Source organism: Myotis yumanensis, unplaced genomic scaffold (genome assembly GCF_028538775.1).
Source record: "Myotis yumanensis isolate MYYU_CA2020_CCGP unplaced genomic scaffold, mMyoYum1.0.hap1 SCAF_4, whole genome shotgun sequence".
NCBI lineage: Eukaryota > Metazoa > Chordata > Mammalia > Chiroptera > Vespertilionidae > Myotis > Myotis yumanensis.
In genome coordinates, this window is record NW_027223755.1 from 42411810 (window position 1) to 42436608 (window position 24799).

Consider the following 24799-nt stretch of genomic DNA (forward strand, 5'->3'; position numbering starts at 1 on the left):
ACATTGAGTATATTTGTGAAAGTAGTACATTTTTGTCTGTAAAGAAAAGCAAAATGTCTCTGCTTATCTATACATATAAATGCCTAAGCAACCATTACGACAGAACAACCAGTCGCTATTACGCACACTGACCACCAGGGGGCAGGCGCTCAACGCAGGAGTTGCCCCCTGATGGTCAGTGCGCTCCCACAGAGGGAAGCTCCGCTCAGCCAGAAGCCATGCTCACAGCTGGTGAGGGCAGCTGCGGCGGCAGCACGGCGCCCAGCCCCAGTTCGGGCTCCTCCCTGGCCACCTACCGCTTGGTGCACTGCTATGTCCCTCAGGGGATGTCCGACTACAGTTTATGCCCAATCCCTGCAGGCCATTGCGAGAGGGATGTCTGACTGTGAGAGGGTGCAGGCCGGGCTAAGGGAACCACCACCACCACCACCACCACCACCACCACCACCACCCCCCCCCCCCCCAGTGCACCAATTTCATGCACCGGGCCTCTAGTATTAATATAGCTTTATGAAACATTTTGGGCTTAGGAGGCATACCAAGACAGTTCTCATTGACATTTTAAAAGTGCATATGCTTGCCTTTTGTTTAAAAAATAGTATATGAGCCCTGGCTGGTGTAACTCAGTGGTTAGGGTGTCATCCTGTGCACCAAAGGGTCATGGGTTCAATTCTTAGTCAGGGCACATACCCAGGTTGCATGGCATGTATGGGAGACAACTGATAAATGTTTCTCTCTTTCCCTCTTCCTCTCTCTAGAACCAATGAAAAAACATATCCTCGAGTGAGGATTTATTTATTTTTTTTTAAGTGTATGAGGTATCGTGGTCGTGATCTAGAAAGAAATTTTTTTGTTAATGAAGTTAAAATTGTAGTTTTATTTTTCCCTTACATTTTCATATTTGCTGCTATTGTTAAAGATAAAATTGGATCTTTTTGTTACTAGCTGTCTGGAATTTTCTTCTAAGTTCCAGAACTTTTGAAACTTAAAATCCTAGCACTTCATTGCCTGTGAAGTAGAGTATCACTCTTTTCTTCATCACATTGACTAGCTTTATTCTAAGCAGACTGACATTGAGTTGTTCTGACAACATAGGGAATCATAAAATATGTGGTTTTATTTAGCATGTTTTCAAGGTTCATCCATGTTGTAGCATTCATCAGTACTTTTTTGTTAGGTTTGTTTTAGGGTGCCTAAAAGAGCTGCTGAGTGTAAGGTTTCTGATTGCAGTACTTGCTATTGCAGGAACGTTATTCTTACTGGAATTGGTCTAGGGTGGTAGAGGAAGCTAAAATGGGCCCTGAGAATCTGGGATGATGATTATCTGTGGGTCATTTTCCTTGGAGCCATCCTGTTACCTTAACAGTCTGTTTTTTAACGTTCTGGATTGTGTTTGACTCTTCAAAGGTTTTGGTAAAACTGCCAGTTAGTCATTCTTGCCAGGTTTATGATTGTTGTGTGTATATAATATATGCATTGTGCTTTTTATATGCGTCTGTGATGATTTACTATACAGTTTTATTAGCGTTAATTTAAGGTGACCACATTACTCATGAGAAACAGAACAAATGTCAGTTATTAAGCCCATCCCAAACAAACGCTTGCCAGTGAAGACCTTGTGATACAGTACTACCCTGTGATTTAAGTGATGGGGAGACTTTTGTTCTTTTAAAAAATGTCACTATGTTGTGTTTCCTTAGGTTATTTTGAAGACAAAAGACTTCTTCCTGATGTGAGAAAACACTTTAAAAATAGCAATTAAATTGAAAATATTTAGTAATATTTGACATGAGTATAATGCTGAACTTGAAACAAAATTTCTAAATTAACACTGAAATATTAAATGTCACCTGGGCAAGCAAAATTCTATTTAAATTTTAAATTTTCTTAACACTAGTATTCAGAATAAGTATGATGCCTTTTACTCTATCTCCTTTTTAACTGTTTCTGAGTCTTGATTATAGCCATTCTTACCCTTTTTAGGTCACAGACAATTTATCCCTTTAATGATTTGAAAGCGAGGAACCCTGTACTCAGAGAAATACACATATGCACAGCTTTGCACACAAATTTAGTAGGTTCCCAGATCATCTGTATCTGAGCCTCTATCTGCTGGTGTTCAAATTTTTCCATCAAAAACTCTTGAAAATATCATTGCCCTTTTGGCCCGATACTTTTGAAAGGGTTAGTTCAATTAGTTGTGACTATTTTATTCCACACTTTCAATAGTATATTCCCCATCAATCCAGATTTTAAAACAACAGCACAGTCTATCCAGATACATCTTTAATTTCAGATATTATTACTTACAGATCACATCAGATTTTAAACCACTGAACAAGGTTAAGCTACATATAATCACACAGGGTTAGGAGTATGATATATTTTAGAAGTATCATTAAAATAATGTTTATTAATGAAATAAGGGATTCTTTTTATAGTTATTAATTGAAATAGATACTAAAATTAAAATGCCATCATGAAACAAATCATATATATCAATTAATTTGTGGACTGTTACCTTCTGTTGACCATAGGGAATTAACCAGAAAACCCTTTGGATTCCAGTCCTTGTGGTTGAAAGTTCTAAAAATATACCAATGTGCTTTCTTGTCTTGGCAGAGGATTTTAACCATTCCCATTCATATTTTTAAAACTGATTCTTTGAGGTCATCTCTATGATATACATAAACTTCTAGAATATTGAGCTGATTATATTTACCAATCCTGAGGCTAGTTCCTTTTATTTCATTATTTTGTCTTTCTCCTAAAAGCATATGGCTAAATTATGATTAATTAAGGTTATAACCCTCTATGTCAGTTTATTTAAGTCACTAGTTATTGACTAGAGGCCCAGTGCACGAATTCATGCACAGGTGGGGTCCAGCTGGCCCGCCCTGATGGGAGCTGATCGGGGGCCCGGGCCAGTGGCGGGGAGGGGCCACGGGTGGTTGGCCAGCCAGTCCCGCCCCCAATCGGGCTGGTTGGCTGGCCGCAGTGGGCATCATAGTGACCAGTCGTTTCGGCGTTCCGGTTGCTGGCTTTTTATATAGAGAGATTATTGAGCACTTATAGTATACTATAGTGAGCATGAGCTTATGATATAGACAGAGATCTTCAACAGAACTTCCTTCAGTGATGAAAATGTTCTACATCTGCACTTTCCCATAAGCTAAGCTACTAGCCATATTTGTATTGAGCCCCTGAAATGTGGCATATATGACAGAGGAGCAGAATTTTTTATTTTAAATTATTTAAATAGCCACATATGGCTTGTGGCTGCTAAATTGGACAGAGTTACAGATCCCACCTTGGGTGAATTATTTAACTTCTCTATAAAATAGAAATAATATATACCTTCTAGGAGAGTTATGAGTTATGTATATAAGTCATTTAGCAAAGTGCCTGGCATAGAGTCAGAACCCAAAAATAAACATTTGATATTATTGTGATCTGTGTTAGTTAACTGTGCATGTATCATGGAAGGGAATACAGAGGTGGGGAAAATGTAATTCCCATGTTTAAGATGTTTGTTTTTCGTATGGGCCTTTCCAAAAAGTTTCAACCTCAAGGACATAGGTGGGGAAGCCAGAGTGCTTGTTGAGGCAGAAATACTGGTTTTGTGTTTTTAATTTTTTTATCAGTAAGCAGATAGAGTCTGTTTCATCATATCTGTACAGTAGATATTTCAGTCTCTAAGTACAGAAAGCTAGGTTCCACTCCAAAAGCTCTAATGTTAATTATGGAATTCCATTTTTACTATCTAAGTTATATTTTGATAGTGGTTATAAAAAAAAGTTTTAAATGTTTCAGGCCCTGTCCTTAGTGCTTAATGTGTATTATCTCAATTCCCAAACATAACTCTTTGTGCTATAAACCCATAAGTCATTATCTGAAACCCCCAAGACCAGATATGTTTCAGAATCCTTAGTTTTTTCGATTTTAGAAAGCCAGTTGAGGGCATGTAACTACTGGACAAGTGTTAGCATTTCAGTAATGAAACATATAGATATTTATATTAAATGGAATAAATAGGGACTCACATCAAGTCAGATCATATTTTCCTACAAATGGATGGTGAGATTAGGTTTCGACATCAAAGAAATTATGGATATTTCCAATTTTAAAATATTTCTGAAATGTGGAATTTTAGATAATTCTGTCAGCTTGTATGTATTTCCCTATTCGTGCAGCTGTTATGGTGGAACACCAGGTTTGTCTGGTTATAAGTCTCATGTTCTTTTCATCTTTTCCACATAAAAGGGCTAGTCTTGATTGAATGCTTGCTGAGCTTGCCTTTAATGTTATTTCTCTTACGCTGTGCACTATTTTTATGACTACTCTTTGAACCCGTGCTTCATTTCTTGTTTACTGCCATCTTCTCTGTAACTCACATAGGGGTGAGTGCTCAGTGAGAATTTGTTGGCTACTATATTGGCTCAACCCATAGATACTCTGTTTTTCACAGCCCCTCACATGTTGTGGGGTTTTCTAGCACAGTAGAGAAAAAGGCAGGACAGGGCCATCGGTCTTTATGTAAATGACTTTATATGTGTTTTTATGATATAGTACGGTCAGTAAAATAGGTACACATGAACACTATATTATTATTGTGCAGGGGGGAATGATTATCTGTGGGGTCAACAGTGTATGATGTACTTATGTGGATATAAGGATGTCGACTAATACTTCCTGTACTTCCATTTCCTTGCTAGATTTACTGCAGAAACATTTTTCTTTGTTTCCTTTTCCATATTTATTGGAATAGTGCTCCCTACTTTTGTCTAAGTCAGTGGTTCTCAACCTGTGGGTCGCGACCCCTTTGGCGGGCGAATGACCCTTTCACAGGGGCCACCTAAGACCATCCTGCATATCCGATATTTACATTACAATTCGTAACAGTAGCAAAATTACAGTTATGAAGTAGCAATGAAAATAATTTTATGGTTGGGGGTCACAACATGAGGAACTGTTTTAAAGGGCCAGAAGGTTGAGAACCACTGGTCTAAGTGGAAAGACCATCTTCGTAGGAATTGGTAGAATTGAGCTCATTCTAACGTTGCTAGTACTACTTAGGTTACCTTAGGAAGTCACAGTTTGGTTTGGGGTCTTGATTTCAAAAGTTTATTTAGAAGGGTGAAATGAACAGAGTTTTTTCATTGGCATTGATTGTCTTTTTTTCTTGAACACTTAACCTGCTCTTTAGACTTCCTCCTTGTCAGGGGAAGCACTGCCCCCCAGGTTCCATCTGTGGCACCTTCCTTCTCTGCATGGCTCCATTGTTCACAATTAGTGCTCCATCCACTCTGGATTCCCATTCCCTTAGTTCTGTGGCTGTCATCTGAGTTAGGCACCAGGAAAAAAGTCAGTCTGGAAATTTCAGATGTTACAGGGAAGAGATTTGGAGCAATGTGGCCTTCGCATACCTCTCTATGCCTTTCAGTGAGAATTTCCCCACCATGTTGAAGTTTAGATAAACCTCTCAGCACCATTTTGCCCTCTCAAGATTTCCCTGGCTTGTCTTTAACCCCCTTCTCCTTAGCTTATCCCGTGAAAGTCCTCTCTACATCTCTTTAACTTTTCCTGAGACCCATCACTGCCCTATTGTTTGTTCTCTCAGAGTTTGGTACTTAACAGATTTCTTGTCTGTGCTTCTGTCTCTCATGAAGTTTCGGCCTTCTTTTGAACCCAGCCATGCCAAATACACTTCTGGACTCCCTTGCTCTGAAGAGAACTCACTAAGCCAGAAAATTGGGGATGAGATCACTTATTGTAAAAGAATACCCCTTCCTTTCTTTGCTATTTGCTGTACTCTGGTATCATTATTCATCTCAAATGCTTTTAAGGTACTTGGGCCCTGGGCAGGAATTGGAGTATTGTTCTACTTGTAATTGAGACAACTGACAGTGTACAGGTATGTCAGCAGGGGTCTTTGAACTTCCTTCCTTAGCCAAAGTATGGGACAGGAGTCTGGTAGTTAGCACATGTCATAATAAGTGGCCAATAAATGGTCACTTCTGGCTGGCGAGAACTAGAGGTAGTAAAGATGGGACAGCCCGCGCTGGACAGCATCACTGGAGAACTGATCATAGATGAAGGTTTTTAGTGATACCTTTAGTGATTCACACTAAGGTTTTACTGATTATAATTCCCCACAAGAGAATTAAAGCCTTCTAATATTGCACATTCTATCTATTTGTATCATGGGACTGTGGTCTCCAGGACTGGACAAGACCCCCAAGATAGTCTATAAAGGGTTTATAATTTATATCAAGACTGGAAGTCTTAGCAAAGAAATCACTCCTAGATTCTTTTATGACTTAGGACAAAAGCAGCAGGATTTCATTTTGTCAACATTCTCCTTCATGGGAAACTATAATTAAACCCATTTTGAGTTTGTTCTATATTTATTGTTTGTTACTCATATTCCCTAGTGTAGCAGGATCACTGACTTGCAACTTAGATAACTTATTAACTATCTATTTATAAAATGTTTATAAAATTAAATAGCACTGTATTTAATTCATCTGGTTATTTTTAAATGTATACTGTTGCACATTTAGACCCCAGCTTAACTGTTGTTTTGCAGTTCAAAATTTTTATTAAAAGAATTGAACTGTATGGATATCTAAAATGTAAAGGAAGGCTGGAATCTTGTTTAAAAATACTCTTTTTATGTGCTAACATGTTTTACCAACCTCACTAGCCAGAGGGGTTATTTTGTAGCAATGAGAATTCACTGCCTGCTGCCATGGCTGCCCAGGACTGTCAGTTAAGTGTGTTCCTGGGATTCTGGAAGCCCCGGTGATGTCTCACTAGAGCTCATAAACATTTCTCTCATTTCCCTCTTTGTTCTCCCCCCACTTCCTTTATTAGTCACTCCTTAGCATGCCACTTGAGCCCAAGGCCTCCTCTCGGTGCTGCTAGTTCCCAGCAAATTGATACCTGTGCCAGGAGTCTCTTGGAACTTCTGAGCTTGAACTTTTAAACTGCCAAAGAGTGGTGCCATGTTCTTAGAAGAAATGTTTTTGGAAGAATACCTACTCTCTCATACCAGAAAACTATTGCCATATTACACACTCATGAAAAGTTTCTTGCACCTGTCTTTTTCCAAAGAGCCAAATAGAAATATATAGAACCATTATCTAACTTATACTTTTCCTCATGGTGATTTTCTTCTCGTGCCCAGCAAAATATCTTCCCTCTCACTTCAGGACTAAAAACCAACCAACAAAAAATCTCAGTCAAGATCACCCAACTACTTGGTGAGACATACATAGAAATATCTGAATCCCGTAGGTTCACTGTAGGACGCTGAGTGTGTTTATTTAGATACTAATAATGATCATTATCAGTAGGTTGCAAGGATTTCCATGGAAAGCAGTTGTCATGCCGCTCTAGCTCACATCCACTCACCTTCTTCTCCAGTCAACAGATCCTAGAAGCCAGCCAGGCTGTGACCTTGGAGCAAAATAAAGCTCTGATGTGTGGTGTTCAGCAGACTTTTCCCCCTCTGTTGTGTCTATCCAAGTATGGCCTAATGGTATTCATGTATCTTATATGAAAAGGATAACTGCAAAACTATCAACCTCTTTTTGTCAGTGAAAATGGATGCCATTAATATTTATGTCAAGATAATTAGAATAATATATTATTAACCTAAATATAGATGAGCTGTAACATAAACTTTAAAAACCTTATTTTTATAGTGTTTGCCTAGTTATTTCTGAAACCATATGTTTTAATTATTACTGTTTTTATGTCTTTCAAAAATCTTCATTCTTGCCCACAAGTTTCTTAGAACAATTGCTTTATGGGTTTATCCTGTCTGATTAGTTTTCATTTCTAATTAGAAATTATAACATGACTTTTTTTCTTGTCCCCACCAACTAGAAATATTTTTATTTTCAATACAGATGCAGAGTTTGCAGGGTGGTACAGAAGCCATAGCCCGATTGGATCAGTTAGAAGCTGATTATTATGATCTGCAACTTCAGTTGTATGAAGTACAATTTGAAATCTTGAAGTGTGAAGAGTTATTGTTGACAGCACAACTAGAAAGCATCAAAAGACTTATATCTGGTATGGTGTACATTTAACCACATAAGTCCACAAAAGATTGAATGCTTTAAAAGAGACTAGAGGCCCGGTGCACAAATTCATGTATGGGTAGGGTCCCTCGACCTGGCCAGCCAACAGCGGGGAGGGACTGTAGGAGGTTGGCCAGCTGCAGGAGGTTGGCTGTGGGAGTGCACTGACCACCAGGGGGCAGCTCCTGCATTGAGCGTCTGCTCCCTGGTGGTCAGTGTGCGTCATAGCTACCGTCGGGTCGTAATTGTTGCTTAGGCTTTTATATATATAGATAATGGCTTTGCCTGAGGTTACAGAGCCAGTAAGTGGATGAGAACCCTGTTCTGTCTCTGCAGTCCACGCTCTTAACCATTACCCTTTGTTGCTATTCTGTACCAGAAAAGAGAGATGAAGTGGTGTACTATGACACTTATGAAAGCATGGAGGCCATGCTGGAGAAGGAAGAGATGGCAGCATCGGTGCATTTACAGAGAGAAGAGCTGCATAAACTTCAGCAGAAAGCACGCCAGCTGGAAGCAAGACGTGGACGGGTTTCAGCCAAGAAAGCCTACCTCAGAAACAAAAAGGTATAATAGGTTATGTATTTATGAAATTCAGCCTTAATTTTAAATTTTGCTTTTATTCATTACCTAATCCTTGATCCATAGCTAATAATTTTAATCTAGTTTGTCACTAATACTTGTTCATCTTTTAAAATGAAGTAAGTTATTATGGGGGTGCTGCTTCAGAATCCTGCTGGAGTTCCTTGGTAATATGATATATGTAACCTATCACCTTTTTAAAATCTGAAAAAAAATTCAGTTTCAAAACACATCTGACCTTTGTTCTGGATAAGGGATTGTGGACCTGTATTCTCATTTTATAGCCAAGGGAACCAAGGTTAAATAAATGACCCAAGAAAAAGTGCTTAGTATGGGGTAAGGTAGGATTCTATCTGAGGTCTGTGTGACCCAGAAGCCTAAGTCAGTATACCACTGTATCATGTCACTGTATAGGACTGCCTTTTTTCCCCCAGGGAGACTGCCGTGGACAAGTTCATTTCATGATCAATACTTGTTAGGCAAGAGATTTAACCCAGTGTGGGGGGAGAATATAATATCAACAGTTGCTTTAGAAAAATAGTTTGCTGGCTTAAAATGTCATTCTTTAGATGCCTTTCTCTGATTAGAAGAGTAATCTTTGGTATAGCTCTGAGAGTGTTGGGAACTAATGGAAACCCTTTCATCTGGAGGGCTTTCCAAAAGGATGCAGGGAAAATGAAGATTTAGCGTGGTGCCACTAAAATTGCCAAATGGCAGTGCATTATTTTGTAAAGAAGCACATATATCCCATTTTATTATTACGTTTTTGTTTTCACGTGATTAGAAAGAACATAATTCTGACTTTCTAGTCTTTAAGGTCTCTTTTTGTTCTAAAGTCTGTGGCCAGAAGTTTAAGATTTCATAATATGCTTCAAAGCAGTTTGGACAAAATCATGTTCTTTAATTCATCAAAGAGAGTTTAAGAATACAGACTTTAAGCCAGGAGTTGTAGATCCTTTTTGCCCAGACAGTTTAAGGAGTGCAATAAGACAATATTCTGGCCACAGACTTCAGAGCTGAAAGAGACCTTTGAGATTATATAAGGACACCCTCTTCCACTCTGCCTTGCCCCATCCCACCCCCTCCAAAAAAGGGAAATCAGGAATGGAAGAGAAGTTTTAATAATTTGATAGAAGACTCTTTTTAAGATCTTAATTATTTGGCTTGTGCTGCTTCAGTCTTACAAATGAGAAACCAGAGGTGGTTTATTTGATATTTCGCTATGCAGTTATATGTTAAGATGTGACTTATCACATAAACCCTGGTATGTTGTTTAAATCTTTAAGTTCCACTTATATTAAAACATATTTTATGTGTTTATAGGAAATTTGTATTGCAAAACACAACGAAAAATTCCATCAGCACCTTCAGAGTGAAGAGAACTACAGAACCCATCACACAGTACAACTAGTAAGTTTGTATTCTTGGAGACTTAGAACAAAACTTTGATTTTTACTGTAGTGTCTAGTAACATTACCAGTTGAGCATTGTGCATGAGGGTTTCCTGAAACTTCATGTACACTTTTAGTTTGACGATTCAAGTCATCCTTTAGATTTTGATATAATCATCTAAGGCAAATGTGAGCAGTAAGTCTCATTAGAAATTATATTGTCCAGGACAAAGCTGGTGGGAAAGAAGAGAGAAGCAATAGAATAAGAGAATAATGGATGATAGAATTTGTAAAGGACAGCAGACAAATGGAAGAAAGACAGATTAATGACACACTGGAACCACCATCATACTCCATGTGAAATTATCTGGTCTTGGGGGAAGTAGCCCCAATTTTTTAAAACAAAGCAGAAAAATAAAGTTTCATAACCCATTTGCTTATCTAGAAAGCCTTTTCATTTATTTAATATTTGTTCTGCCTAATGAGACTTAATTAGATGGCTTTTAGTTGATTCAACAATATGAGAAAAAGTTTTAATTTTTGTACAGATAACTGCCAGCTATAAGTTATGATAGTAAAGCAAATGATTTATGTATGATGCTGGAACTACTTTTATTTTTTTCTAACTGTTGGTTATGTTGGTTGACTTGTGTAATATCTAAATTACTGACCAAGTGTTTATGGATTTATTTTAAGGTCCACTGTTTGAGTTAGCAGAATTAACAGCTATACGTATTTCATACTAGAATTGTTTAAGCCAGGGCCACAAAAATGAAACATTTTTTAGTTCAGAGATTTTATTCTATTTTACAGAATAAGATTCTTTAATTGGGAGTAAATGAAAAAAATAAAATAGTATTATTTTTACCATTGTGAATTTTAAAATGATAATTTGTTAAAAACGGATAGTGCTTCATGCCATAAAACATTTTGTTTAATGCATCATTCTTCGGGGTTACCCACCTGATATACTGGGAGAACTCTGTTCTTTTTTTTCCCTATTAATGATAAAAAGAAATGGGAAACATCATAATTGAATTACTACTCATTTTTTACCAGAAGAGAGAGAAATTACATGATGAAGAAGAAAGAAAAAGTGCTTGGGTTAGCCAAGAAAGACAGAGAACACTGGATAGACTTCGAACTTTTAAACAGGTAATAAAGTACAGTAACTATATTGTTTTTCATTGCTACATACACACTACTATTATAAGATTTCTTTGAGAAAAACTTGGTTTTCCCTTTGTTGTTTAGAAAGTAAGTTAGTTTTGATTGCATGGCTACCTTTCCTCTGGTTGTTTCCAGAATTAATATCTGTGACCCTTGGCTACCACTTCAGTCTAGTATAAGAGGAATGGTCAAGGCCCCTGGGAAGCATGGGTTCCCCTTGAATTACAAATGAATTGTAAAGTAATTAGTTTACAGCCAACTCTCCATTTCAAGCATCAACTTGTTATTGATTCCACATACATCAACCTATGGTAGTAATCTATGGAAATGATCAGGACAGAATTAGAGAGAGGATCAGCATACATGAGAAATGCTTCAGCAGTTTACTTACCAGGTGAAACCATTACTCTGGACACTGACATCACAGCAGCTAAATATTTCCTTCGAACTGTGCTTAAGCTGAATGGTTTTAGTTGATAAAGCTTCCACTGTCGGAAGCGTTTGATAAAGTCCTATTAGTATTATAGTGAAAAGGGTATTAAGCCTTGAGTTAAGCAAATGCATTAATGCTAGGTTTCACTACAGTAAAAATATAGAATGAGAGTTGTTATGTCACTCAGTACTCCCAAAAATTTTATCTGTAAGCATTTGAAAATACATGTAAGAAACTAATAGTCCCTTAGCTTTCTGCACATATATGTTTTACATCATTTATGTTGTATAATTTACATTCCTATTATTTTTTTCGTTTAAATTCATAATTTTATTCAGTAAAGACCTTTTTTTAATAGTGGTAATTTTGAATAGTTGCTTAAGTTGATAAGAGGATTACAAGATCTTGATAAAGGATTTGATGATGAGCAAACGTTAAAGAGTTTGGTGATAACTGTTTGAAAGTTACTACACTTTGGTATTCTGGTTTTCTGTATAACTGTATTACAATTTTGTATTACAAAAGTTTCCCTGAAAATTACAAAAGCTCCAAAAGAACATCTTTCACTTGAGAGAGAAAATAGATAGCCAGTTGTTCATAAATCATTTTAACATAATTTAACCAGTTATGACAACTTCTGTTTTTTTAGAGGTACCCTGGCCAAGTTATATTTAAGTCAAGCAGATTGCGACTGGCTCATGCAAGAAAAAGTGCCGCTAGTCCTGTGCCCTGCGAGGACCAATGCAACTCTATGCCAGGAGCACTGCAGATAGAAGAGAAAAGTGAAGAGGTGCAGAAAGGAAGAGGCAAGCTTGGGTCATCACAGACAGCAGAAGCCCAAAGCCTCATACAACTTGAAGATACTTCATTAGTACAACTTGAAGCCACTTCATTACCTCTCAGTGGTGTTACCTCGGAACTGTGCCCCACTGTTTCTCTTTCACTTTTGAATAATATTGACCTTGAACCAGGTTCTGTTACCACAGATCCACTCCCACCACCTCTTCCTCCAACACCACCTCCCCCACCACCCCCTCCTCCCCCACCACCACCGCCACCACCTCTGCCTGTTGCTAAGGACAACATCCCAGAGACACTGGAGAAAGGTCTGCCTAGAGTGGAGGGGAACGAGAAGAGAATCCCTAAATCTGCGAGTGCCCCTTCAGCACATCTCTTTGATAGCAGCCAGCTGGTCAGTGCCAGGAAGAAGCTCAAAAAGACTGCTGAAGGTTTGCAGAGAAGGAGAGGTAAGTTAAAGAGATCTTTTCATGTTCATCTGTTGAAAAAGTGAGGCATAATCAAAGCACTTTTTATTTCACAGGATCTTACGAAGCTTAATACTAGTACATTATTTTATTTCTGGACATTATTTGATAGCGAATAGGTTTTCAAGGTCATAGCAGGGCAGAATTCTCACCAACCCATATCGACAAATTTCTACAGACATAGCAGTGTGTACCTTTAGCTGTTGGGCATATTTTTAAAAATAAATCTTCTGAAGTGATACTTGATCTATTTGGTAATACATAGTAGGAAGCTCCTTTTGTGTAAAAAAAAAGTTATTTTAAACCTGGGAAATACAAGAAATGTATTCACATCGGAAAGCTTAAGTCATTTGGTCAGAACTATCACACTAGGATGGCATTGGCAGGACAATTGGTCACATGTTTATTGAGGACCTTAGTATACTCTTCATACAAAGAATCAAAGAAGAATAAGAAGTAATATGTATAATTTCTTGCATGTCACATTATGTGTTAAAGCTGTTTTTTGAAAAGAACAGGAAATCTTGGCTCTCAAGGAGCTTTAGCTTGCATAGAATATTATATAGAACATTTTGCATATTATATTTTAATCTGAAAGACTATCCTGTAAAATATTTTTACCTTAATCCAAGTAGAATTTCATGTATAAAACAACTAAATGCAAAATATCACTATAATGAACCAAAATTATTTTTTAAAAATTAAATGTATAACCCAGTCACTTTGGAATTCAGATTGGGCTGGTGCATTATGGAAATAAATCCTTCAGAAGCCTCACCTATGATACTACTAAAGACCACCTCCCTGCTCCCACTCTGTTCCCTTTTCTCACATGGGAAATGATAGGAATACCAATAATACCTGACATGGAATTGAGTCTTGGGATTTCTTTTTAGTAAGTGTAATTAGGATGCCCTGTGCTTTGGAACCTTCTGTTCACACTGCATGGGCCATTTTGTAGATGGTGTTTCCAGTGTCATGGGCTATCGAGTCCTACAGTCTAGAGGTTGTAGTAGTTTGACTTTTTATGTGTTATTCTAACCCCAATTGTTTTCTTTCATTTTCTAAAGTGAGCTCACCCATGGATGAGGTGTTAGCTTCCTTGAAACGTGGTAGTTTTCATCTGAGAAAGGTTGAACAACGAACTCTGCCTCCTTTTCCTGATGAAGATGATAGTAATAATATCTTGGCACAAATAAGGAAGGGGGTAAAATTGAAGAAAGTACAGAAGGAAGTTTTGAGAGAATCCTTCACGCTTCTGCCTGACACAGACCCTCTCACACGGAGCATCCATGAAGCTCTTAGGAGAATCAAAGAAGCATCCCCTGAGTCGGAGGATGAAGAGGAGGCCTTGCCTTGCACAGAATGGGAAAACTAACAAGTAAATGTCTTACTTTCTTCAGTAGCGTTGGTAACACAGCTTTTATATTGGATATGATGAGGTCTCTTATATTGAGCCTGAGGTTTATTATTTTATTATACAGGCCAATTATAGTTGGGTCATAAATTTGTAAACTTAAGATTTTACTTCTGTAGTTTCTAGAAACTTAATAGGAAAGCACTTTTCAAAGATTCTGCTATGTAAATGCTGTTTTTTATATGGCAGTACAGTCATATCCCAAGTATAGAGGATATTCTTATCTAATACCAGGAAAGTCTTTCAAAACAGAAAAGGCCTTTTCTAACTGAAGCATTTTTATTACAAACATATACATATTAAATTTTGATGTTTTATTAGCTGCCTGTGAAGGAATTTTCGAAGATCAGTCTAGAAAAGTAATTGTGTTATCTGATTATTTAGCTTTCTAAGCCTTTAAAACTGAGGTTAATCATTTTTAGGCTTATTATAGTAACTCCATTGTTTAAAATTTTAGTTAACGTAATAAATATAAAAATTATACATATACATATCTTATTGAGTACCCCTATGAGTATTGGTTACACATTTGGCATTCTACCAGGGTAATAGAGAGTTATACTCCAGTACATTTTAACGTATTATTTTAATACATTATTTAATGTATATTTTAATAAGGTAATTTTAAAGTAATGTGGTAATTATAAATTATGATAAATATATAGAATCAGTAATAATAACATATAAGTTAAATAGTATACAGCTTCACAACATTCATCAAAAGGGGGAGGCTCATAGTCCTGGAGGGAGTAAAGAATAAACATATTCATCAGCACAATTATTCTTTTTGTGGTTGTTACTCCTCACCTTAGGATATTTTTCCATTGATTTTTAAGGAGAGTGGAAGAGAGAGGGAAAGACAGAGAGAAATATCGATGTGAGAGAAACACATTGATTGGTTGCCTCCAGGAGGAGCCTGCAACCAAGGTACATGCGCTTGACTGGAATCAAACCCGGGACCCTTTAGTCTGCAGGCAACGCTCTATACACTGAGCCAGACCGACTAGGGCACATCACAACTATTCTTAAACATGCTTGATTATAAGAATTACCTGGAAAGCTTATTAAAAGTGCAGATTCCTCGCCTTCACTCCCCAGGATACTGATGCATATGCAGGAATACATCTGGATTTTGAAGATTTAATATAAAAAAACGAACTGTCATTAATTTTTAGATTGATTACGTGTTCAAAGATACTATTTTGGATATCAAATATTACTAAAAGCAATTTTACCTGTTCCACATCTCTCCAGCAGCATCTGCACAGATCAGTAACTTAACAAAATGGGTGGGGGGAAAATCACATATCTCTTAAGTGGTTGCGTGTTACCTTTAATGTGCTTGAGCAAACATTCCAGAATACTATGGTCCTGCTGTGGTTTTGGGCTTTTGGTATCCTTTTTTCCAAGAGCGTTATTTATAGAGGTCCTAATTAATAGTCACTCTGTGTGGCATGTTTATGGATCCCAAAATAATTTCAAATCATTTGTGCTTGTACATATATGTATACTATGCTTTGCAGAGGGGTATAAATATATCAGTATATCTACTTGGTGTATGAATGTGTCTCTAGAGACTCAGATCTGTCTTGACAGGGAATCTTTTTGACTGGATATTTATTGTCTTTCACATTACAGTGCTTGCTACCTATTTTTATTGCCTGTCTCCTGCTTATAGCTTCTTGGTGAGCTGCTAAACCTATGCCTGAAACTACCATCTTAGTGCTGATTGGTTAATCCCTCAGGTGGGCCTTCACAGAATGAGTATGTTTAGTCCTTTTATTACAGTTGCCTGCAGTGGCCCAGGCAGGGTGCATGGCCTCCCAGCAGCTGCTCACGCCAGCCCATCACTGTTTGTCATCTTCCATCCTACCAGATCCTGCCCAGCACAGATACTGCAGCAGTATTTCCTACATTCAAGTGTCCGTTATTTATAGCTTTGGGCTGCTAATTTGGCCTTATTTCTGATGTCCAGGATAAATACCACTTTGAAAATTCCCTAAAACTTTTCTTAGAATGATTTTTTTAATGACTGGTATATGTAGTATAATATTGAGAGAAACAATGAAATAGTTCCACAAAATGTATGAGCTCAGATAGCTGCAAAGCTAGTTTTAAAAGACAGTATATCCTACACCAGAAGCAATCTGTAGATTAGCTGTATGCTCCACCGATTGAGCTGGCATTGATGAACAAGCTCCGTTTCACCTGCGTGTGGGCTTGGGAAATCATTTTTAAATGTTTTAGATACTTCTCCACAGATAGCTTAAAAAAAAAGCTGTAATTTGTATTTCCTGTTATTAATTGGCTTCATTCTTAGAGCTTTTAAATCATTGATGTGATTACATACTTCTCTGAAGAGCTAACTTCTCAAAACTTCATGAAGTAAAAAGTGAAGGTCCCTGTTCTGCCTCACCCTCCTCTAAAAACTCTTCCCAGAGATCGTTATAGTTAACAGTGTCCTTGAAGGGTATTTCTAACATAAGGAAGTACATGTAGTTATATAGACTTTATTCAGTTTCTGATTTGTTTCCTGTGGGGTCCTTTTTTAAAAAAATATTTTTTTATTGATTTCAGAGAGGAAGGGAGTAGGAGAGATAGGAACATCAGTGTTGAGAGAGAATCACTGATTGGCTGCCTTCTGCATGCCCCCCACTAGGGATCGAGCCCACAACCTAGGCATGTGCCCTTGACTGGAATCAAACCCTGGACCTTTCAGTCCACAGGCCCATGCTCTATCCAACTGAGCCAAACCAGCTAGGGCCCTGAGGGGTCCTTCTTAAACTTAGGAAGTAACTATAATGACTCTGTCCAATAGAAATACAATGTGAGCCTCACATAGGATTTTAAAAGTTCTAGTTATACTTAAAGAAGGTAGAAAAGAATGGGTGAAACTGATTTTACTAATACTTTATTTTACATGCTATATCCAAAATAGTATCTTTCAACATGTTTTCAATATAAAAAAATATATACAACATAATTCACATTTTTTTGTACTGAATCTTCAAAATCCACTGTATATTTTATGCTTACTAGTATAAATTACAGCATAGTACATCTCAGTCTGGATGCTAAATATTCAATGGTTAAAGTGAAATGTCCTATCAAAACAATAAAATTGTATTTAGTAGAAAAAATATTTTCTACCACTTTATATTTTAATTTAAATTAAAAATTCATTTTCTCAGTCATACTCGCCTCATTTTAAGTGCTCAATAGCCACATGTAGCTACAGGGTTAGATAACACAGAACTATAATAAAAGAAGTTAGTATTCTGTTCATGTCAGCTTTTATCTGATAAGTACCAGAACTTTTATATAAATTTTCCTGTTCTATAGGTAAGCTCATAGATATCAAACACAACTAATTTGAATTTTAAAGTCTTGGTAAAGCACGCATTTAAAAACCAGTATTAATCCCGTGCTCTAAATGTCAATCTAACAAAAATTGCTCCCTAGTGAATTTTAAAAATGTCATGTAATAGTTCTTATACTGGCAGTTTATTAGGCAAAAATTTTTAGATTATATTTTTCCTTTTTGTATTGACATAAAATGTTATTTTAAAAGAAGTAAAAATAAAAGTGAAAGAATCTTTACAACCTTTTAACAATGATCAAAACCCATATGTAAATTTTTTCATTTTTATTACTTTTGAATACAAGCATATCTTTTTTTTTTTTAACTGTATAAATGGCCATTTATAAGGAAAATCATCAGTGTTCATTCTGGATATTGTTAAAGTTATGAGGGAGCATATGTACATACTACCTTTAATAGGTCATTCTTTTTTTAATACATTGTTATTTCATTTGTAAACAGGTGACTCACGAAAAAGAAAAAAATACCTGCGGTTGAAGACCGATTCATATTCTTTTGAAAAACAAATTTTAAACACTTGGTTCCAGAATTGGATTCCATTAGATCCAAAGTGTATTGGCTCAGTGGTGTGAAAAAAGGAAGCACAGTTGGCAAGTTTTTACTTTTTCAGTCATTCCAATAGATGGTGGTTAACATGAGTTTTAGATGTGCAATGTTTCTGACTACAGTGAAGAAGAAGCCTTCAAAGAGATTCCCATTTTTTTTACCATCTTCCCCTCCTGCCCACCCACTTACATACTTATAGTGGCCAGTAAAGCTAGGGGTTGCTATGAGTTGAAAGAGCACTGGGTGGACAGAGGTCTCCTGTGAGCTGTATTGGGACTGCTTTGAAATCTATTGTTCAGTGCACTGAATAGTCATCTGCTTGAAAATTACAGAGCTTCTTCCATATCAGCTTATATAAATAGTGTGACACTCTGAAAAAGAAGTTTATCATGATAGCCATTGGGACAGGAATTGAAAGAAAATCAGATGATGAAAATTTCCACATTATCTCCAAAGGAATTTTCATAAAGATGTTGAACAATATCTGGAAAGATACAAAACTATGGAGATACATCTATTAATGTGTTTACCACAATATGATACATTTAACATGGCATATTTTTAGAAGACCACACACTCTTACACTTTGTAAGTTTTTGAAGTAAAATTTCCATGCTTTTAAATAGCTCTTCATAATTGTGAATTTATAATAGTTTGAATATTATGTGCAGCTTTGTTTATGAGAAGCAATACTTTGTAATTTGATAATATTTCAAATTATTTTTGGTCTTTTTGTTTGAACTATTGCTTGATTACTGTAATTCAACATGACTTTCCTATTGAGAATCAAAAATCAGGATTCTATAATAGGAATGCAGATCTTAAGTCTTTTTATCATATACCATTTAAGTTTTTATTTTTATGTTCCACAGTAAAAAAAAAAGTGCTCTACAGATATTCAGAAAAAATTAGACAAGCAGAAAAGCCTCTTTAGCTGGCATTTCACATGCTTTGAGTGGAGTTTTTGGATAGAGCCTTTGTTATTGTCACTAAATTAAACATGTATGTAGCTCTAGGTGCCTGTTTTGCTGTAATGGAGTCCTGAAGGATGCGTTTATATGAATGGAGCCATTATGTGTTCTCAGCTGGACTGCTGTGGGCTTAAATGAAGATAGATATGTTGGACTTAGTACAGTACTCTGTAGAGTATTCTGCATAAGACAGATCTTGGCCTTTATATGCAGGGAGGACCGAAGTACCAAAAAAGACTTTTATTTCTTATGAGGCAATTATCTGACCTAGACTCAGAAAGCAGTCCCAGTGTAAAAGCCCTCCAATGAATCGATATTCCAGAGGAAAAAGAAATGCTTGCACCTTTGTCACATTAAAGTGGCATTCCTTGAGAGTAATTATGGAGAAAATATTCTGACATCAGGTCATGTAAAACAAAATCTTTCTGCTTAAATGTTGGTAATATGCTTCACAATACATTGGTTTATTCTAGCACTATTTTCACATCTTGTCTGGGAAGATTGGAGATGTAGATCTAATATAGAAACTAATCTTCATCCCATGATGGTGAGTGGGGGATATTTTTTCCTATCTACATCCATAAGGCATTGAAGCATGCTTCCTAACCCAAAGAATGATTGGTTTGATAATGTATTTTTTAAGAAGTTTTAGTAAATTTACAAATCATAAAAAAAAATCACATTTCAGTGTTATGCCTTTGGATGCTTGTTTTGTTTTTCATTCATTGACATTTAGAAAAATACAGGAGAATGCAATGTTAAATTAACAGCAAAAGCACTAGAACTCTCATATGTCTAGAGGGAATTGCTACCCATTTGGTGTTACAGCTGCGATTCCAAGGGTCCTGTGATCTCCATGAAGGTTATCTCACACTTGAAGATGAGTAGGTTAGAGCAGCCAGCTATGCTCATTCTCTGGTAAATAACTTTCTTTAACACACTCACTTCCCTTAGAGATTCAGATTCCTACTTCCACAGAATTGCATGTTACTGTAGGTCATCAACCTTTAAGAGTTCTCACAAATAATATTAAAATTTAAAATAACTACCATCAACTTGTCTATTAAGATGAGTTGACCAGTTGAATCCTCATTTTAATTTTAAAGCAGTTTTAGACCCCAACAGGAATTATGTTGACATGGTTAAATTCTTTTTTTTCTTGCCCCAGTAAGATGAGCACCTTGGGCCTTAGTATTTCATTTGTATATATTTTAGTTATGGTGGTACTTATAGATCACGTTTCCACTTCCAAACTTGGCTATACTGTTTATATGGTTTAAAATATTTGACAGCTATATTTCTGTTAATGTATCATTGCCATATATAAGAATCTGCAAACAACTGCTTGCTTGTGCTGAATCAGTTTAGAAGTTAATTTACTAATCTGGCATCAACTACTATATATTTATAATAGGGAAACAAGTAGGTGGTGATCTGGGGGATGTTTTGAGGACAGTATTACTTACTGCTCACTTAAATGTCAATGTTAACTATTTCTTCTAATGCAACTAAAATTATGTATATATAACCAATGTGGAATGTATAGAAAAGGTATTCCTAATGATTTAAAATCCCAATGGTACTATATTGTAGCAATATGAAGACATGCCTGGCTAAAAAAGATTTTTAAAAGATGAGCAACTGTCTTGCTTACTTGATGTATATTTTATAGGCTTATTGAGTTTGTGAGCAGCACAAAAACAATCATTCCTTAATTGTTCATTGTGAAACTTAAACATTTCTATAAAATGCATTTTCAAATAGACTTTTAGACATGACTATGACACTTGATCAGGTGTAGTATTTCCATAGTGGGACTGTGGGGCTTTTCTATGAAACCGTAGAAAAATTTCAGCACTTTTATGTAACTAGAGGCCCGGTGCATGAGATTCATGCATTTGGGGGCATCCTTCAGCCTGGCCTGCTCCCTCTCACAGTCCAGGAGCCCTCAGGGGATGACCAACTGACAGCTTAGGTCCACTTCGTGCGGAGCGGGCCTAAGCAGGCAGTCAGACATCCTTAGTGCTGCTGCGGAGGCAGGAGAGGCCACTGCGCTCGCCAACCATGAGCCCAGCTTCTGGGCTTCTGGCTGAGTGGTGCTCCCCCTGTGGGAGTGCACTGACCACCAGGGAGCAGCTCCTGCATTGAGCGTCTGCCCCCTGGTGGTCAGTGTGCGTCATAGCGACCGGACGTTCTGCCATTCCGTCAATTTGCATATAACCCTTTTATTATATAGGATGGGGGGGGCCTTGGTTTCTACAAAGCTGAACTATGTAGCAATATTTGGTAACATGGCGTGACCACTTTTGTAAAGCATACTTTGGCCATAGCAGACACTAAGAATGGAAATTCTTTTATTAGTGGAACAAAAATAAATGGGGGGAGCATTCTCTCTGTTTGGGATGGGACCAGTATACAATTAACACAATTTAACTTTATACATTCCCTGAGACTCCATTTTTAATTACATTCGCTGAGAATGTAATGCTTTTAGCCTAAGAAAAGTTTTTTCTTTCACTAAATACAAGGGTTTTTTTTAATCTTTATAATTTATTATGCACTTAACATCAGATGCCAACCTGTAAAGTACTAATGGGTCCTTAAAGGCCTTATCAGGGAGTTCAAATTTCATATACTTTACCAGGTTATTTGTAAAAAAAATTTTGAACAGATGTAAAACATTTAAAAACTGTGGCAGACTCATTGTTAACGTGCAACCATTATATAGTGAAAGCAGAAACCTTAAGTTTTGCCTAATTCTTGCACTGAATTTAAATAATATAAAGTTAAATGTGCATTTTAAACAGATTTTATTCCCCGTTTACTGCTTAGCATAGAACAACTATGCTTCAGGTAGAGGATTGACCAGCAGGACTTACTTCCAATGGCAGAGAGGGCAGGAAGTAGAGCACCTTACTGTGGGAGCACGCTGCATTTATTAAGCTACTGACAGTTCAGTGGTGTGTCTGATCATCACTGCAGAGTGCTCTGTAGTTAAAGCACATTTAAAAAATCTCTGCTCAGTTGCTTTGTAAAATGAAGCAATGGTATTTTTTATCCTATAAATATAGGCTAATTTAAAAGTTTTCCTACAAAAAAATGAGTTTATATTGCTGCCTAAACTATCATGTATGTAAACAGAGGCTTTTTAAAGGTAAGAGGGAGTCTGGATTGTGTGTGTTAAATGTTTGTCCACTGAATTATTTCGAAGACGTATTCATTTGGAAATGTTCTCTTTTGCCCATAGTAAATGTATAGCTTGGCATTTGAGGAATTTAATTGAATTCCAAATTTATAAACGTTTCTTCCCTTCTCCATGCATTTATTATCACACTGTAATGTGCATGTACAGAAAATACCTCTGAGATTGACACATTAAATATTTTATCAATGTTATTTCACACTGAATCTCAAACATTTGTTTTGAGGGTTAGGGGAAAGTTTTTGTGTGTTTTTTAAAGTCATGTTATAATTAAGATTGGTTCATTTGGGGGAGTTAAGGAAGGACCATGGAAAATGATATTTAGACATGTACAAAAGGTATAGGTATTGGTTATAGAGTTCAGTTTTAACACACGAAGTTTTGGTGTTTTTGTGTTTTTTTTTAAACTTGCATGTTCTATGGTTAACTATCAAAGAGTATGTAACAAGTTATTCTAGCTTTTCCCAATACTAATTAAATTGGTTTTAAGAAGTCTCCATAAACACAAGATGGCATTTTCCCTTCAACTGTTAACCAAAAGGAATAGCCAGTATAACCAATGTAGTAACTTCTGACTTCTTTAACGTGGACAGAATCCCCACTGTGTCACTGAATTTCTCATTGTACTGTATGTATTGCCAAGGTTGAAACCATAATATGTAGTTTATGAAAAATTGAAGGCCACAGGTCATTTTGCATGAGTAAAGCCCATTAGGGCTAATGAAACTGACATGTTTTTTAGTCTTTCCAGTCAAATGAAAATTTTAATTCACCATTTACTAGCTTTGTGCAATATTATAATGGTAGAAGCAAAACACTAGCACATTGTGCTTGGCTTTTAAGGATGGCTTTAACACCATCACATCACATGGGCAGTGTGCACAGTGTATTGTAAATGCCAACTCTTGCAAATTTACAATACTTAAGTATGCTAAATTAACATCCTAAAGTATTAAAAGTACAAAGAAAAAACTAAGCAAGCATTTATAGCAATACTCTGAAATCTCCAATAATTGTTTTGACTGTTGCCTTTGGCTCTTTAGTGCAACTTTTCTGCATTGTAATTATTGTATTGCTTTGTATTTCATGTTTTTTACACTCATGACTTCAGAGTTAAGTACTTGTACACCAAGTATTGCAATCACCTTTCTCTTCTTGTACATGCAATGTAACAACATACAGTTTTGGTGCTTAACAATATTCCATTTTTTCTTTAATAAAATATATTTATTGCATTAACCTCACTTTGTTTAACATTGGTGGGAGATACCGTCACTTCTTTTCAAATAGAAGGAGCACAGCAAGTCATACACCTGTTATGTTGATCAGGATTCAGAGACTGTTTACCCCTATACTTCTGGCTCTTCCCAACTACTGTTTATTATGAAATATTTTAATGGCAGCTTTATCTGTACTAGTAACAGCCTTATTCATGTCATCTCGGTAACTATCCACATAGTTTGGAAACAACGACTTCCAAAATTGGAAGGCTTTTAAATGCTTTCATGTTAGGAGTCATTTTGTGTTCATCTAATATGGGGAGATTATTGGCTTTATGCTTAAACATAGGACGAGCTTAACTGGGTCCCAGCACATACTCTTACCCAACACTGGCTTGATGAAGCACACACACAGGTCTAAGGAAGGCGTCCTTCAATAGACTGAGGTCACAGATGCTGCGAAGCCCTACTTTTTCCCCAAGTCATTTTTAAAATGATAGGCTGAACAGGATAAACTTTGGGGCTTTCCAGCTTCAGGGTTCTGTATTAAGAAGTGAGAAATTTCTCCCAGGAAGGGCCTTACTTCCATGTATTCTCTCTACAGATATATCAGCAGCTAACCAAAGGGTTTTGATTACTAGATAGTTTTTCCATAAAATGGACATGAGAGGAACGTTAGCCAGATAGAATATCACCTTCTGCCTCTTGAATTAAACTTAGATACATTAATACACTCTCAACAGTACTTCAGAAGACTCCTAGTATCTAGTTCACTCTTGTGAAAATCATGGTGCTATTGGCTTGGGACTGGTTTACTGGGTGGACTTCTCTATGGGGTTAGTCATCTTTCCTATGACATGTGAAAACCTGAAAATCTAGGCCTGACTGGAATTCCTTACTCCTGTGTGGCCTTGTTGCTTATCCTGACCTTGCTGAGTTTTTATAAGCTGGTTGAAACGTGATGAATTTGCTACAGGAAGCCCTTTGGGAGAGGCTTAAAAAATCTTTGGTGCAGCCCTAGCTGGTTTGGCTCAATGGATACAGTGTCAGCCTGCAGACTGAATGGTCCCAGGTTCCATTCCAGTCAAGGGCACATGCCCGGGTTGTGGACTCAATCCCCAGTAGGGGGC

The 24799-nt window shown here is 36.8% G+C and overlaps 1 protein-coding gene across 2 annotated transcripts in view; it reads left to right on the forward strand.

Annotated features, from left to right (window-relative positions):
- JMY (junction mediating and regulatory protein, p53 cofactor) overlaps window positions 1–23688 on the forward strand; it is a 68712-nt gene extending 45024 nt beyond the window's left edge. Inside the window, exons 5-11 of one of the 2 annotated variants that reach the window (XM_070412240.1) lie at window positions 7917–8082; window positions 8470–8657; window positions 9996–10082; window positions 11123–11218; window positions 12316–12913; window positions 14002–14312; window positions 18172–23688. In XM_070412240.1, the coding sequence (XP_070268341.1) occupies window positions 7917–8082; window positions 8470–8657; window positions 9996–10082; window positions 11123–11218; window positions 12316–12913; window positions 14002–14309 (1443 nt within the window). In that variant the 3' untranslated portion in view covers window positions 14310–14312; window positions 18172–23688. The remainder of the gene's footprint in view (window positions 1–7916; window positions 8083–8469; window positions 8658–9995; window positions 10083–11122; window positions 11219–12315; window positions 12914–14001; window positions 14313–18171) is intronic. The other variant, XM_070412241.1, reaches the window with a different exon arrangement.
- The last annotated feature ends 1111 nt before the right edge of the window (window positions 23689–24799 follow it).